This window comes from Stigmatopora argus, chromosome 22, assembly GCF_051989625.1.
Source record: "Stigmatopora argus isolate UIUO_Sarg chromosome 22, RoL_Sarg_1.0, whole genome shotgun sequence".
NCBI classification, from domain to species: domain Eukaryota; kingdom Metazoa; phylum Chordata; class Actinopteri; order Syngnathiformes; family Syngnathidae; genus Stigmatopora; species Stigmatopora argus.
The window spans coordinates 10,303,654-10,317,351 of record NC_135408.1 but is presented as its reverse complement, the minus strand read 5'-3'; the positions used below and the strand labels follow the sequence as shown (position 1 = coordinate 10,317,351).

At 43.0% G+C, this 13,698-nt stretch overlaps 1 protein-coding gene across 2 annotated transcripts in view; it reads left to right on the top strand.

The window, feature by feature from the left end:
• The first annotated feature begins 2,307 nt into the window (after positions 1-2,307).
• spns2 (SPNS lysolipid transporter 2, sphingosine-1-phosphate) overlaps positions 2,308-13,698 on the top strand; it is a 40,181-nt gene continuing 28,790 nt past the window's right edge. Inside the window, exons 1-3 of one of the 2 annotated variants that reach the window (XM_077592712.1) lie at positions 2,308-2,438; positions 4,247-4,422; positions 4,575-4,807. In XM_077592712.1, coding sequence (XP_077448838.1) covers positions 4,576-4,807 — 232 coding nt within the window. In that variant the 5' untranslated portion in view covers positions 2,308-2,438; positions 4,247-4,422; position 4,575. The other variant, XM_077592713.1, reaches the window with a different exon arrangement.

Here is a 13,698-nt window from a genome sequence, read left to right as displayed (position 1 = left end):
CGCACAGCAAAAGGTATGTGGAAAACATTTGCGAGGTAACGGTCTGACCCGCAATTAAAAAACAATGGGCATTGTGCGCCATTTTTCGAAGCGCTTTATCTGCACGGCTCTCGGTTTCCCTCGCCGACCGTGGCAGCGCAGGAAGCCCGTCACAATGGCTAATAAATTGTCCGGCTCGATCAATGAGGGAGAACGGATGTGCTCGCTGTTTACTCAAGGACGGGGGCAGCATTTTGGACATGAAAACAGTTTGGAATGCGACGCCATCGAGCGCCATGTTCACGTTCCGTAGAAAGTGAAGGTTGGGAGAGGTTATCTGTTCCTTTTCCATGTTTTTCCAATCGGGCGGATGACCACAATAAGCGAAGACAAACGTTAGTGGATATGAAGTAGCGCTCTTTGCTTATCGCTAGGACACTGCTGTCGTGATATGACATCATTGGCAGGAAGAGACCTTGTCCACCCACTCTTGAAGCATTCCTTCGTGCAGGACTATTTCCAGTTTAACCACTAAGCGTAGTTCATTGCCAATTTGTCAGCCATTTTTCGTATTTTAAATGAGCCTGCGACTTATACTCGTGTGCGGCTTTATTATTGTTATTATTTTCCTAAGCTGACAGCCACAAAAAGAGCTCAAATTGTCCAGAAGTAGTTTTGGAGCAATATTGAGAGTTCGGTAAAAAACAAAAATGAAGGAATTCATCACTGTTAATCATTTAAAGCTCATTTTGTTTTCCTTATGAGGGCACTCATTTAAATAATTAGCTGCTGTTGATGGTGCTAGATGAATGCCATTGACTTTTTATATTTTTATATTACTTATTTTTGTTTTTTTTTACTGGGAAAACGCACTTTGTGGAGTAGCGCCACCAATTTCATTATACGCAGCTGTTTATGATGAAAATAAAGGGTTTTGATTATTGATTTTGAGTGAAAAGGGCCAATTTGTATCCAAATTCTTTCAGTCAAAACAAGGATTTAGAGTGGAAAAGAGGTCACGTTTTGTATACTATATTACTTTCTGTGAAATTCTCCTTGGCTTTCATGCTTTTGTGGTTCTTCGCAATGTTTCTCAAATACCTTGAGATCATCCAAGTGTCACAAAAATGAGTCGCAGTCTCAGTGTTGACTGTAAATGACTGCCAACTCTGCGGTCCGCTCCACAATGGCGCATGCCGTCCGCTCCTATGTATTTAGCATTCCTCTTTCAGAGGCCCGCTGGCCACGAGGCTGCAGGGATCCGATTCACAGACGGAACCAAAGGCAATGGGGTAATTACCCAGAGCCATGAAGACTATAAATAAGAATTGCACCACCACACGACTCCTGCCCCGCGGCATAGTCCAATTTATGATTTTTCCTCTAGCTCAAGAATTCAAGCTAAGTGGAATAGCGAACCCTCAACTCATTTTTTTTTGCCACAGATGGCACAATACGGCCAAACAATTTGGACTGTGACTTAATGGGGGAAAATCAATACAACACTGGGTCAAACGGTGCGTGTATTTTTCAAATTGCTCAATTTTCAACAGATTTTCAAGTGTTTTAATAAATTTCAAGGAATGAGGTAAATCAATTGCATCCTTCAAAATAGTGTTTTTTTTGTTCCAAATTCTGCCGCAATCACGACCACATCAAGGATTATGAGTCTTGAGAGTATTAGTTAGTAGTTTGCTCCCTGGAGCTCCAGCCAGGCACAGACAACAATGGGGTCGAAAGGGCACGCTGCATGAAAAAAGGTCAAAATGGCACAGGCCGCACCTCAAGGCTGATCGACGTCCAGACGGCTCCGGCTCTAAAAAAGAAAAAAAAAAGGCAACAAAATGACACATGACTAACTATACCTGTCTTTTCTTGTCCCTTCTTTTGGCATAGACAGCAATGCTACTCTTTTGTATGTGCTTTCTTTTTACTCTGCCAGCCCAGAAGCATTTTCTGTTTAGTTGCTCCATCGGAAAAACAACACAATACAACCAACCACAATTAAAGTACACCCAAATCCCATGTGCTACATTAAAGCTTGTTCAGCATATAAATGACAGGACACGATTAAAGAAGGAAAATAGATTAAAAAAGGGAAAATAAGTCAATATTTTCTTCATTTTGAAAATCTATTTATTTTGTTATAAAAGGGGAAGCAGTAAATACGTATTTTACATGTATTATTTTTGCTTCACATTGGGTTGGTCAGGATTTTTTTTTTAAATCCCTGTGTGAGCTGTCCTTGTCAATTCACCTGTCATTTAGCCCTGCCTCTTTTGTATATCCTGCTTGCTACCACTAATGTGATGCAGGTGTTTCTGACTGTCTCGTCAAACAATGTTTGTTTATTATTAAACCCAGCAAAGTTTGATGCTTCACTACATGGTCGTGAAAAAAAGAAGCTCAGAATGTCCATGAATATTGTTAGGTTGAAGATGTAAAGAAGTGTGGCTACGGTAAGATGAACAAAATATTAATGACGTGTGTACATTCTATTGTGCCGGATCTTTAGTGTACATTTTGTACTCGGGAAGAATAGGGCCTTTGGTTAAAAGTTTGTTCCATGCATGCAGGAAGGGGAAATGTGTGCATTTAACTGGCAGCAAATATGACTCATTGGGACAACAAAGGAAGAATCCCGTTGTGTTATTATTGCTGGAAACTTATTTTATTTGCAGCTTGTACCTTTTTAACAAAAACAAAGGCCATTGATTACCATTCAGAATCATCATTCCCAAAATTAAGAGTAGAACATTTACTAATTTCTTAAATACATCCTAGTTTCAAATACAAAGAAACCTATTCATGAGTATGGAAAAGAGAATAGTTACTTATCCTTCAAAAATACATAAAGAGAATATTTATATATATTGTTTTATGAAAGAACACTACCTAAATGGATTTTCTAGGTCAACAATGTCTCTCAATGATTTATGGACTATCAAAATTGACTATCAAAACGATTAATCTATTATGACAGCCCTACTTTACCTGCCATTGACAACGGTAGACGTCCAATCCATTCAATCTAAGTGAGTTACTAAATATGGGTCGGCCAACATAAAGCCACCCTTAAAGTAACCATAACAATGAAAAGATAAAAACAGAGTACAAACATACTTTATTTTTCTATATCCGTACATGTATGTATATTGCTTTTGTTTATTTACCCCGTTAGCATAGGGCTCAATGCTTAAGGAATATATTTCCTCCCGCTGATGGAGCAGTATTAGTCGTTTTAAATAGTCCTAAAAAATGGACTGCATTTCTGTTCTGCATAGCTTTTATCTCCAGCTGGATAACAGCTGAGAGACACGAGAACTTCATTTGAATTTCGAAATGCAGAAAAACTCCTTATCGCCTGTCAGCCGCTGGCCCCGCCGATGAGTGGAGTTATCTCCCATCCTGCACGGGGGGCTCGGCCCCTAGCGCAGACAGGAAGGAAGGCTCGAGCGAGGGGTGACTCCGTGGTAGGAAAAACTGCCAGCGATAGGTTCAGGTCCACCAAGCTTTTCTGTTTCAAGGAAAAACACGCAGGGTCCCGCGGACATGTGCAGAATATCAAACATGTCTCAAAGAAAGAAAAAAAGGGGTTCAGAGGGAGAGTGGAATGAGTTTACTTCACATCAACTCACTGCTAGGCCTTTCCTCCATTTTCCTTATGGCTGTCTGCAGGTTGACCCTTTAAATTTTAAGATATCACCCAACACTTTGTACTATCTTGCCGCATTGTACATATATTTATATCATGGTTGTCAAACTGGTGGCCCGCCCCAAAGTAATTGGACAGTATTTACTATTGTAAATAGAACTGCTGTTTTCATTCGAAAATTGTATGCTTCACATCCATCTATTTGATTATATTTCATTTTTTTTGTACCTGTCTTATTGTGACTTTTAAGTATCATTTGATGACATTCATTGTTTTTTGCTGATTTTCATGTGATGTAAAGCACTTTGAATTTTACTATACATAAACTGGGACTGGCTATCCAAATGGATGACCATTCATTAGCTAATGGATTAGTCAATTCATCGTGGCAGCACCATTGACGCCATTAGATGTCCAAATTTATCTCGACCGGGAGTGCCGAACCAACGGTCCAAACAGTTTGCCCGCTGAGCGCTGTGAGATGAGCGTCCCCAGCCTGCCCACCCAATTGAAAAAAATTGGACGTCTATCGTCGTCAATGGCAGGCACACCATCTCTTCATGAGACCACGCCCACTCGTTTTAACAGCATCACTTTTCTTCTCCTCCCAAGGCTTTGCAGTTGTTTGCTCCGCATCTGCAGCTCAATTAGCTGCGCTTCCTCCATTGGCCGCAAGACGCAAGGGGGCGCGGTTTCAGCGCCTGGCCACACCCCTTTACGCTGGCCCCGGTGACAAGATGGGAAAAAGACAACTCAGGAGCGCACTGGCCCTCAGTCACTACACACTGGTGGGAAAAAATATGCTCCCTAGAAGAGCTCATTTTGCGCTCCTATTTCCAAGCCAACACTTCCACAGCGACTAAACCTCGCACTCTGGTGGTCGCTGTTCAACCCCCCCCCCCAACCTTTTTTTTTTCTTCCTCTGGCCACTTTGCACCAGAATGTGCGTGGAAGGTGATGGATGCGAGCTGGAAAGCTGCGGCAATTCGGACGAGGTGCGCACTCTGTCGGGAAGCATGAGCCCCGCACTCAAATCCAACCCGGACCTCCACGCCTGCAAACCGGGGCAGAAATTTCACGCCGCGCTGCTCCGATGCCGCACGCCGGGCATCGCTGCCGGGATCCTCACTTTCGGGAACGTCCTCAATTACATGGACAGATGCACAGTAGCCGGTAAGAAAGCTTCTCTTTGTTGTTGTTGTTGTTTGCTTTTATTTGATTTTTATATATTTGTTTGCGGGGCGAAAGTGTTTACTATGACACACGGTCGGTCGCGCATTAATTGGCTGGAAGCGTCTTCGGTCTTTTATGAGCTCACCTCGGATCAGACGGGCGGAACAATGGGATGGGTCGCCTCGGTGCGGTGGTCGTACACTTGCTGTTTATTTCTTACTGTGCGTTGATTTCATCAGGCAGGCGCGCCTTGGCTATCTCTCGAGGAAATGGGCCACAGTGGCTTTGCGATTACCGATATCCCCCAGATAATCGCCGATCGATACAGTGAGGCCAAAAGCCTGTGGCAGGTCGGTGGTGGTAAATGATAAGAAAAAATGGGGGGGAAGTTGTTATTTCCTGCGGTAAGGTGAAGATTTCGTCCAATATGACATGCTGCATCTGACAAAATAAATATTGTTTAGAATGTTTACCTAAATTATGTTTGAATCAGACATCCGATCCAGTCCAACTGGCAACGAAAAGATTGATCGTTCAAATGGTTGGACGTCTACGAGTGATCAAATCATTTAAAGAGTTACAATTGTGTGAGGTCCACACGATTGGCAGCTAATGTGTTTATTGACACAAATTTCTTGTCAAGTTAAGACATGATGCTCGCCGTTCCTCATTTTTTGAAAAGCATCAGAAAAATTGCACCGCTTCCGACATAGTGCGATTTGTACTCGATGAGTGGTCGCATGCCTGCGGCTCGGCATCCCGAGTGCTTTAGGTCCAATCTGTCAGCTGTAAAGAGGGGGTTGATGATTACTGCTTCAACATCATTCATGCTGATATTCTTGAAGCACAGTGCTGGATCTAATCTGGGATAGGGTAACAAGTCTTCTACTCATCCACCTTGTCTGAAATATAAGTCCTAAACTTGCTGTCCATCAAAGATGGGCAAGATGTGGGTGTGGCTGACTCAATCTCAACCACAAAGCATTTTTTATGGACGCAATGTGTATTCAACATGGACCGTGAGCTTATCTGCCATACTTCCTTCCGCCTGCTCCAATCTCTCTGTGAGGCTTTCTCTCTCCTCCCCTGCTGGGCGAGCGACATTGCTGTAGTAATTAGATGGTGGAAGCTTACCAACACAGTGCATCTGCGCGGTGCAACTCCATGTGAATTATTGCGCTGCCAGATGGTGTATATTTTGCACTGGGACTGCGAGGAGCAGACTCCACCCTGGACTGGTTGTTTGTCAATCATAGGTTGACTACTGCTGTCACGATATTGGAAAATACTCAATGCGAATTTTTTGAAACCAGTGTTTATCCATTGGTGGTCAATATGTTTGACACACACAAAAACTTCCTCTGATTGCCTTAAAATCAACATAAAATGACCCCCAGCGGACAGGAATGAATCCAGAAATGCTCTAAAATCAATAAAAATCAACAAAATGATCCAAAATGTGCAGGATGTCGCCCTGGGATACCCCCAAATATCCCGGATGTGACCCAAATTTAACTCCGATTCATTTAAAATAATCAGTGAACATGCAAAAAATAATCCCAAAGCCAAATGATCTCTCAAAGAATGAAGTATAGCTGCCCCATTTTCAAATCTTTACCGTTCCTCCGCCCTGCTTTCTTTCTCGCTCTGAGCCAACTCAGTAGCAGGTAGCTAATCCCAAGTGGTAGATCTTAGTGTCAATTAGCCGGGCATGAGTGGACGTCCCCCCCGCCCCCTTTGAAAGCAAACACACAGAATAAATGGTCCCCCCTCCATCCAACCACCATTCCCGCAATGAATGGGAGCCACTGGTGATGGTGGGAGGGCTCCCGCGGTCGGAAGAAAGTAGACGTAGAATGCAGAAAGCATTAAGCTGAAGCGACGCCACCCCCCCCAGCCTTCGTTCCCCCCCGTCAACGTCAAAAGGTCTTTGTACCGATAGCCGTGACTGTAGTGTGCGTTGTGTGCGCTTGGATCACTAAAGCATTGTCAGTAAAGACGGAGGGTGAGCATTGCGGACACCGGAGCTATTCTGCCGCGCAACAATGATGCGAAAATTGCACCCACTGATGCAAGGCCTTGTCAAAGATCATCCGGTGTGTTGAAGATGCAACTGAGAACCAGCAAACCCACTACAAAGTGGAGTTTACAACCCCGAGATGGTGTAGAGAAGCTCAATGGACACTCAAAGCCGCGTTGGGGATCGTTTTGATTCTTCCCCTCTCTTCCCTAAATTGTTAAGAACAATGAGTTCAGTTGAGATAATGAAGGGAAGTCAGATGTCAAAAAATGTCTTCTCTAAATAGTCAAGGAGTGTTCCGATAAAATGCGACGGCCGCCTTGAGATTTGCTGAATGTAGGCGCTAGTAAAACGCCCAGAGCCAATTTCAGTCTCAGCTGGTGCGCTCCTTTTTATGACCGAGATGGTGACGCAGACAAGGCTGCAGTGTTCTGTGCACTGCGACATATGCCTTATTTTCAACCAAGGATGAATCCGTGCTACGAAACGGTACATGCAATTCGCCCTCAAAGAAAAGACTTCTTCCTACATGTATTGTTGACGTCTATCGTTAATTCAATTGGAGTTGGCTTTGAAACATTAATTCCAAGAGTTGGTCTCACAGCAGACACTTCTGGAGCTTATCAAAAAGAAAGGATTAACTGTTTTTTTCTTTCTACCCGAGAATATGAGGATATGCGAAGCAGACGCGTGGCACTTAGAGTTATTTGCTTGATCAGTAAGTCAACCTTGATCTCTTTTATTGCCGCCGCCTCTTATGCAGCCCCCCCCCTTCAAAGCTGGCAAAGTAGTCATTTGAGCGCTGAGAGATAATCGCGTGCCGGGGAGTTGCAGATTAATTCTTGCGTCACGCATGTCAAGCTGTCACTCCAGGAATGCCCCAAAACAAAGTTGCATCCTTGCCAATACAAAGTAATACCTTGGAGGTAATAACTGCAATTATATTTCTAATAGCTGATTGGTTGATTACTATATTGGCTAAAAAACAACAGCAAAAAAAATCAAATGAATTACTTTTAATTTATAACATCCATTGATCTTCCCTTTGGACAAGGGAGTGGATACTTTTGGGCTCTTGCATCTCAGACAATGTGTACGAAATGCTAATCCTCTTAAGGCAAGCTCTTTGTCACGCAGTGGCAAAGATGTAGCGATCAAGTCGGTCTGACATGTCTTCCTTGTACCTCACACCTTTTTAAAAAGTCTGTGTAGTTACAGAGGGTAATGTGGCCTGTCTGTCGTCGCCGCTTCATAATTTTCCATCTGATGTCACCGGCCGCAATTGGTTGTGGTAGTGCGTAAAGTGCATTGAAAGTTAAGAAGTTTCAGTTCCGCTCTGACTGGAAAGGAAGGGAAGTGAGCAGCGCATAGGTGTCTGCAATAAATCAAAAAAATAATACATGAGTAGACGTGAGCGTCTTTTCTGCACGTGGATTATTTAGGTATTTTGGTGCAATTCTGTAAAATACTCTTATCCGACGTCTGACTATATTCAATTACGTGATTCCTTCAACTTTTTTCAGCTCATAAAATCTTCCTTTTAAAAAAAAATATACATTAGAACTCGTATGTCCAAATGAGATTTCCGACAATGGCACGCTAGAGCGTTTTCCCACAGATTTTTTTAATAATCTCTTTAGTTTCCTATCGTAGCGTGCTACACAGTGAGAAAACAGTCTGTGTGTTCTTAAGGCTCCAATTTAGCTGATGTCTGTAATAGTAACCAGTGGAATTAGATGGCGTTCCTTCGTCCAGATTCTTTTCTTTCATGTGGTCACCCTAGTTTTTTACCATCCAACGTACAACCCTGGCGCCCTAATAGTAGCAGGAACCAATCAAAAGTTGTTACATCTTATTCAAAAATTGGATTGATTAACCCAAGGCCCTGGGAAAAACCTATTTTGTTCCTCAAAAGCTGGTTTCATTTTCTCACTGGTGATATGCACTACCGTATTTTCTCGCACATTAGCCGCCCCCGTGTATAAGCCACACCCTTAAAATTTGCCTTATCGTTTTTTTTCTTGAATTTCATTCATAGACGTCAAAATAAATTTTTGTTAAGCGTTTTATCTGTTTATCTTTTCTCTATTTTTAAATAATTGGCCGCATTGTCTTGCGTTATTGCGTTTCGTGCATGTCAAGTCTAATTTGTGCGCATATAAGCCGTATCCTCGATCCAGTCTTCATTTTTTGAGTGACAAATATGTGAGAAAATACGGTAGTTGTCCTCCTAGTGGAGCGAATTGTCTTACAAACGAGGACAAATTGCGTCTTAGTACTTGACGTTGACGAAACCCACTTGAGTTAAGTGGCCCTTCCAACAACCGAGGATTTATCGTTGAAATTCTCAGCTGGTTCTTATCTTCCGGTAGCTTGTCGAGCTAACAGCTCGCTCAGGCTCCCTGTTGACCTTTGACATGCGAAGATAGCGAACCGCAACCTTCTAATCAGCAACCTCTGTCATCACATTAACAGTTGAGTGCTACCATTTTTTTCCTCGGCCATTTGTGTGTTCGGGGATCGCCGTTATGAGCTAAATAAGTGCCAAGTCCAGATTTGGAGTGGGAAGCAGAGATGAGTCAGAAGTAGAAGGACTTGCCCTGCTTACAACCAAAGAGCAATTCTTCACCAGATCAAAAGAGCAACGTTATATCTGAAGATTGCAGTGTTTACCAGAAAGCAAACAAGAAGGACCTGGCGCAATCACCCATGTGTTCTGTGCTTTGCTGTACAAGACACGCTGTCGAGTATTAGCTCAACCCTGCTTAAAATATGGCCTCCTTAGATCTATCCAGTTTCTTCAGATCACCACGACCCCGTGGCATTTGACGTTCCTTTTGCCAAAACCCCGAATGACCTTTTTCCAATGCAAATTTTCATGACACCGTGACGCGGCGAAAAGATCCTTTCCGCATTTCTGTGGTCAACTTCACCTCTCGGACGTTTATTTCTTCGTTGTCAACGGCAGCCGTCGACTCGGGCGTGCAAATGGCCGCAGCTGCTGTAATCTGGTGTTGTGTGTTTATTTACAGTGGGTCAGCTTCAAAAATAAAAGATAATCTTTGCCTGCATTTCAATGCGATAATGTCAACAGGCCAGCAGGGAGATGACGTAATAGTTAATATCAGAAGAGCAGCAAGCTTTGTGGGTGTTTGCGCTCCTCTAGTTTCATCAACTCTTCCTTTTGAACATTTTGATTTGTTGATATCTATGCGTCATGATGTCAGAGGCGTGGGAAACCACAGGGGGATTTTCGTTACCGTGCTTGGGGGGGATTGAGCTTTGGTCCTAATTGTATGTATCACACTGGTTTTAAACCGGGTTAGATTTACATTTGTGACCTAGTATGGCAAAAAAGCCTCTTTTTATGAAACATTGCAGTTTCAAAGATCGCATTTTGTCAACAACAAATGCAATTGGCAATCTACCATAGACGTATATTGCTATTTTTATCATCAAAATGATTACAACCTTATGAAACTATTTGTTCTGTATAATGCAGTGCCTGCTTTTATACATCAAGGAGTGTTCTAATAAACCAAAAATATGTTTTGACTAGTGTTACCAAAATGCATCTCATTAATTGGACGACATTGCTAAGAATTGTGGCTTATAAATAATGTAGTTTCGTTTTTGAAAATGGGTCGCATGACTTTTTAATATCGAATACTTGAAGGGCAGGCTTATTTCCGTGTGAGTTGGCGGGAGAAAACATATTTGGGTTTCTGCAAGTGTTTGATGAAATGAATGAGATGCATATCTAATTTATGACATGAGGAAAGATGAACCGAAGCCAGCAGCCGGAGCTAAACTCCAGCGCCCCGACATAGCTGAAATTGAGTTTGAAATCCGCTGTCTTGACTGGTTAAATTGACAGCATCTCAGTCAGTCGAAATTTGTTGCCGTGTGATTTCCATGAAAAGCCAGACGGAAGTCTGGTGGTTGTAATGACATGTTGCACTTTTACGTTCGCTCCGATTTTCAAGAATAAAAATAAATGTCTGCACTTAGTTAAATGATACAAGATGGGAATGACAGATATGTTATTATTGATGTCCAAAATGTGGTCGTTATGGCTGCCCATAGGGAATCCTTTTTGATCTAGCAAAGTGGAAGTGGTGTTCTTATTCTGCAGACGTCGTCGTGAGGAGCCACGGTTACATGCCAGAGTCCAAAACCAAAACCACATTTGGTCTTTGATGGTCTGAGCCCATTAAAACTTTGGGATATGCTTTCCCCGTTTCTCCATTCCCGCAAAACACGTGACGGTTTAAAGCCACTGGCAGCCATTGACGGTGCTAGATGTCTAATCCCTTTCAATTGTCAAACAGTCAACAATAATTCTTGCTTTGCCCGTTTCTGGCAAATTCCTAACTATAATTCATCCTTTATTCAAAACAATAAAAGGTTACAAGGATCAATCGATGTTCCATCGCTCAATTGCTTCACGATTGAAGTTAGTGCCAAAAAAATAGATGTAATTTCTCAACTCCACCTTGACTTGACAGACCACCTTGCTTGTCCGTCCCTTACGTCCCCTCAAATAACTCTGCCTTGCTTCACTGCCGCTCCTTCCACAGTATTTCAACCAATGCACAATCTTCCAGACATGTGGGCTAGCCCCCTCCATGTATTATTGATTTCCAACTATAGGTTCAGTGTGTGTTCACGGCGCCTCACCTTGTATTCTCTCGCTACGGCCATTAAATATTTAATATGTACTGGCTGTGACTAAAGCTGTGCCGTTGAATGAAAGCTTTTGATTAGTAAAAGAAAACGGCGGGCCTTGAATCAAAGTGGCAAGGCTGGTAAACCTACAAGGTGTGCGTTAACATAATCCATTTGAACTGGGATTGAATGATCATGTTTCAGTCCCATTGAAAGCATTGGATGTATTATCCATTTTGGATAAAGTGTGGCTACGGGGCTATCAATAGAGAAGAGATTTAATCGCAGAGACTGCTGGGTGTTCAGGTTCTATTTCTGCACAGAGAAAGTGGTACACGGTCGATTGGTCGCCGGTCTTTTGGTCGCCCGGAATGTTATTGATAATTACCATTTAAATCGTTGCTCAAATTACCTAAATACAAACTGCGAATTACTATTTAGTCATACTTAATGCCCTAGTCATTATTAGGCTGAAGAAAAGCTCCAAATTTTCCGGACTTTTATTGTTTTTTGTTGGAGAACTTGTTAAGACCCTGACTGACGTCGCTTCTTAAAGCGTGTACATACAAACTCTTATACACTCACACCTCGGCTCAGTGAAACTGCTCATGGCCATTGTTGGCTTTTATTGATGCATAGACCGTGTTGTTTTACCTTGTTTTGTCGCTGGTCTTTTGGTCGCCCATGGTCGCGGTCCGGGCGACCAAAAAGAGCACGACGAAAAGACCGGCGACCAAAAGACGGCGACCAAAAGACCGCACACGGAGAAAGGAGAAAGTAGGCTAAAAGGAAGGAAGTCCAATTGAAGAGCTAAAGCGCTAAAAAGTCATTCACATTGTCCACTGGGTGGAAATGTTATTTTTCCTTTTTGTGTGTGTGTGTGTGTGTCTATACAGTGTCGTTTGTGTGTTCTCCTCCTGTCTTTAATTTTACTGTCTGTTTGTGAAAGGGGACCCAGTGGATGAAAGTCATTCATCCTGGCCCGGTTCTGGCGCGTAGTGGTAAACCAGCGTGCCGATGTGGTGCAAAGGGGGTGCTCACCCAGTCGGGATTCTGTAAATAGTCGGCGACCCGAGCGGGGAATATAATAAGTGAGGAGAAAGCGCGTGTTTGGAGTTGATCAGCTTTTAGATTCCAACGTGAGATAGATGCTCGGAAAGGGGAAAACAACGGCCGCGTTCAAAAACTCTTCAGACTGAAGCGAAGAGAAGGCGACCGCAAATATGTCCGACTGACCGACTGTTCTCCTCCCTTGCCATGTGGCCGCAGCGGGTGAGGAAGTATTTTTTTTCTCATTTCAATTCTTTCCCCTGTCACATTGAAAGGAAATGTAGTGCAGATGTTTCGAACTGCCTGCACGCTTGGACTACAAAGCATGTGGAGGTGAATTCCCACACGCAGAAAGACGTACAAAGCCTTCGTTGTGGATGGGATGTCTTCGCCATGGTACACGGTCGATTGGTCGCCGGTCTTTTGGTCGCCCGGAAGGTATAAGTGATAATTACCATTTAAATAGTTGCTCAAATTCCCTAAATACAAACTGCGAATGACTTAGTCATACTTAATGCCCTAGTAATTATTAGGCTAAAGAAAAGCTCCAAATTTTCCGGACTTTTATTGTTTTTTGTTGGAGAACTTGTTAAGACCCTGACTGACGTCGCTTCTTAAAGGGACAACGCATGTACATACAAAGTCATACACTCACACATCGGCTCAGTGAAACTGCTCATGGCCATTGTTGGCTTTTATTGATGCGTAGACCGTGATGTTTTACCTTGTTTTGTCGCCGGTCTTTTGGTCGTCGGTCTTTTGGTCGTCGGTCTTTTGGTCGTCGGTCTTTTGGTCGTCGGTCTTTTGGTCGTCGGTCTTTTGGTCCAAAAGACCAGCGACCAATCGACCGCACACGCTTCGCCAGTACACAACAGCCATAGTAAAGTTGTCATTGGCTGCCATTAACGGCCATTTGCATCCAATACGAACATTCGCACTTGATGTTCTTTAGCTGTGTTTTAAAATCTCGAAATTTAATAGCGTTGGAAGTTTCCGATTAAGCCGTGTCCAGTCAGGTGCTTCCGTCAAATTCTGGCGAAGGCTCTGCGTCGTGCTCACACGCACAAAATCCCCATAGGAGGTCTGAAAAGCTCATTAACTTTGTTTGAATGGCATTTGTCCACTGATTTTTGGTGATACGATACTGTGTGCA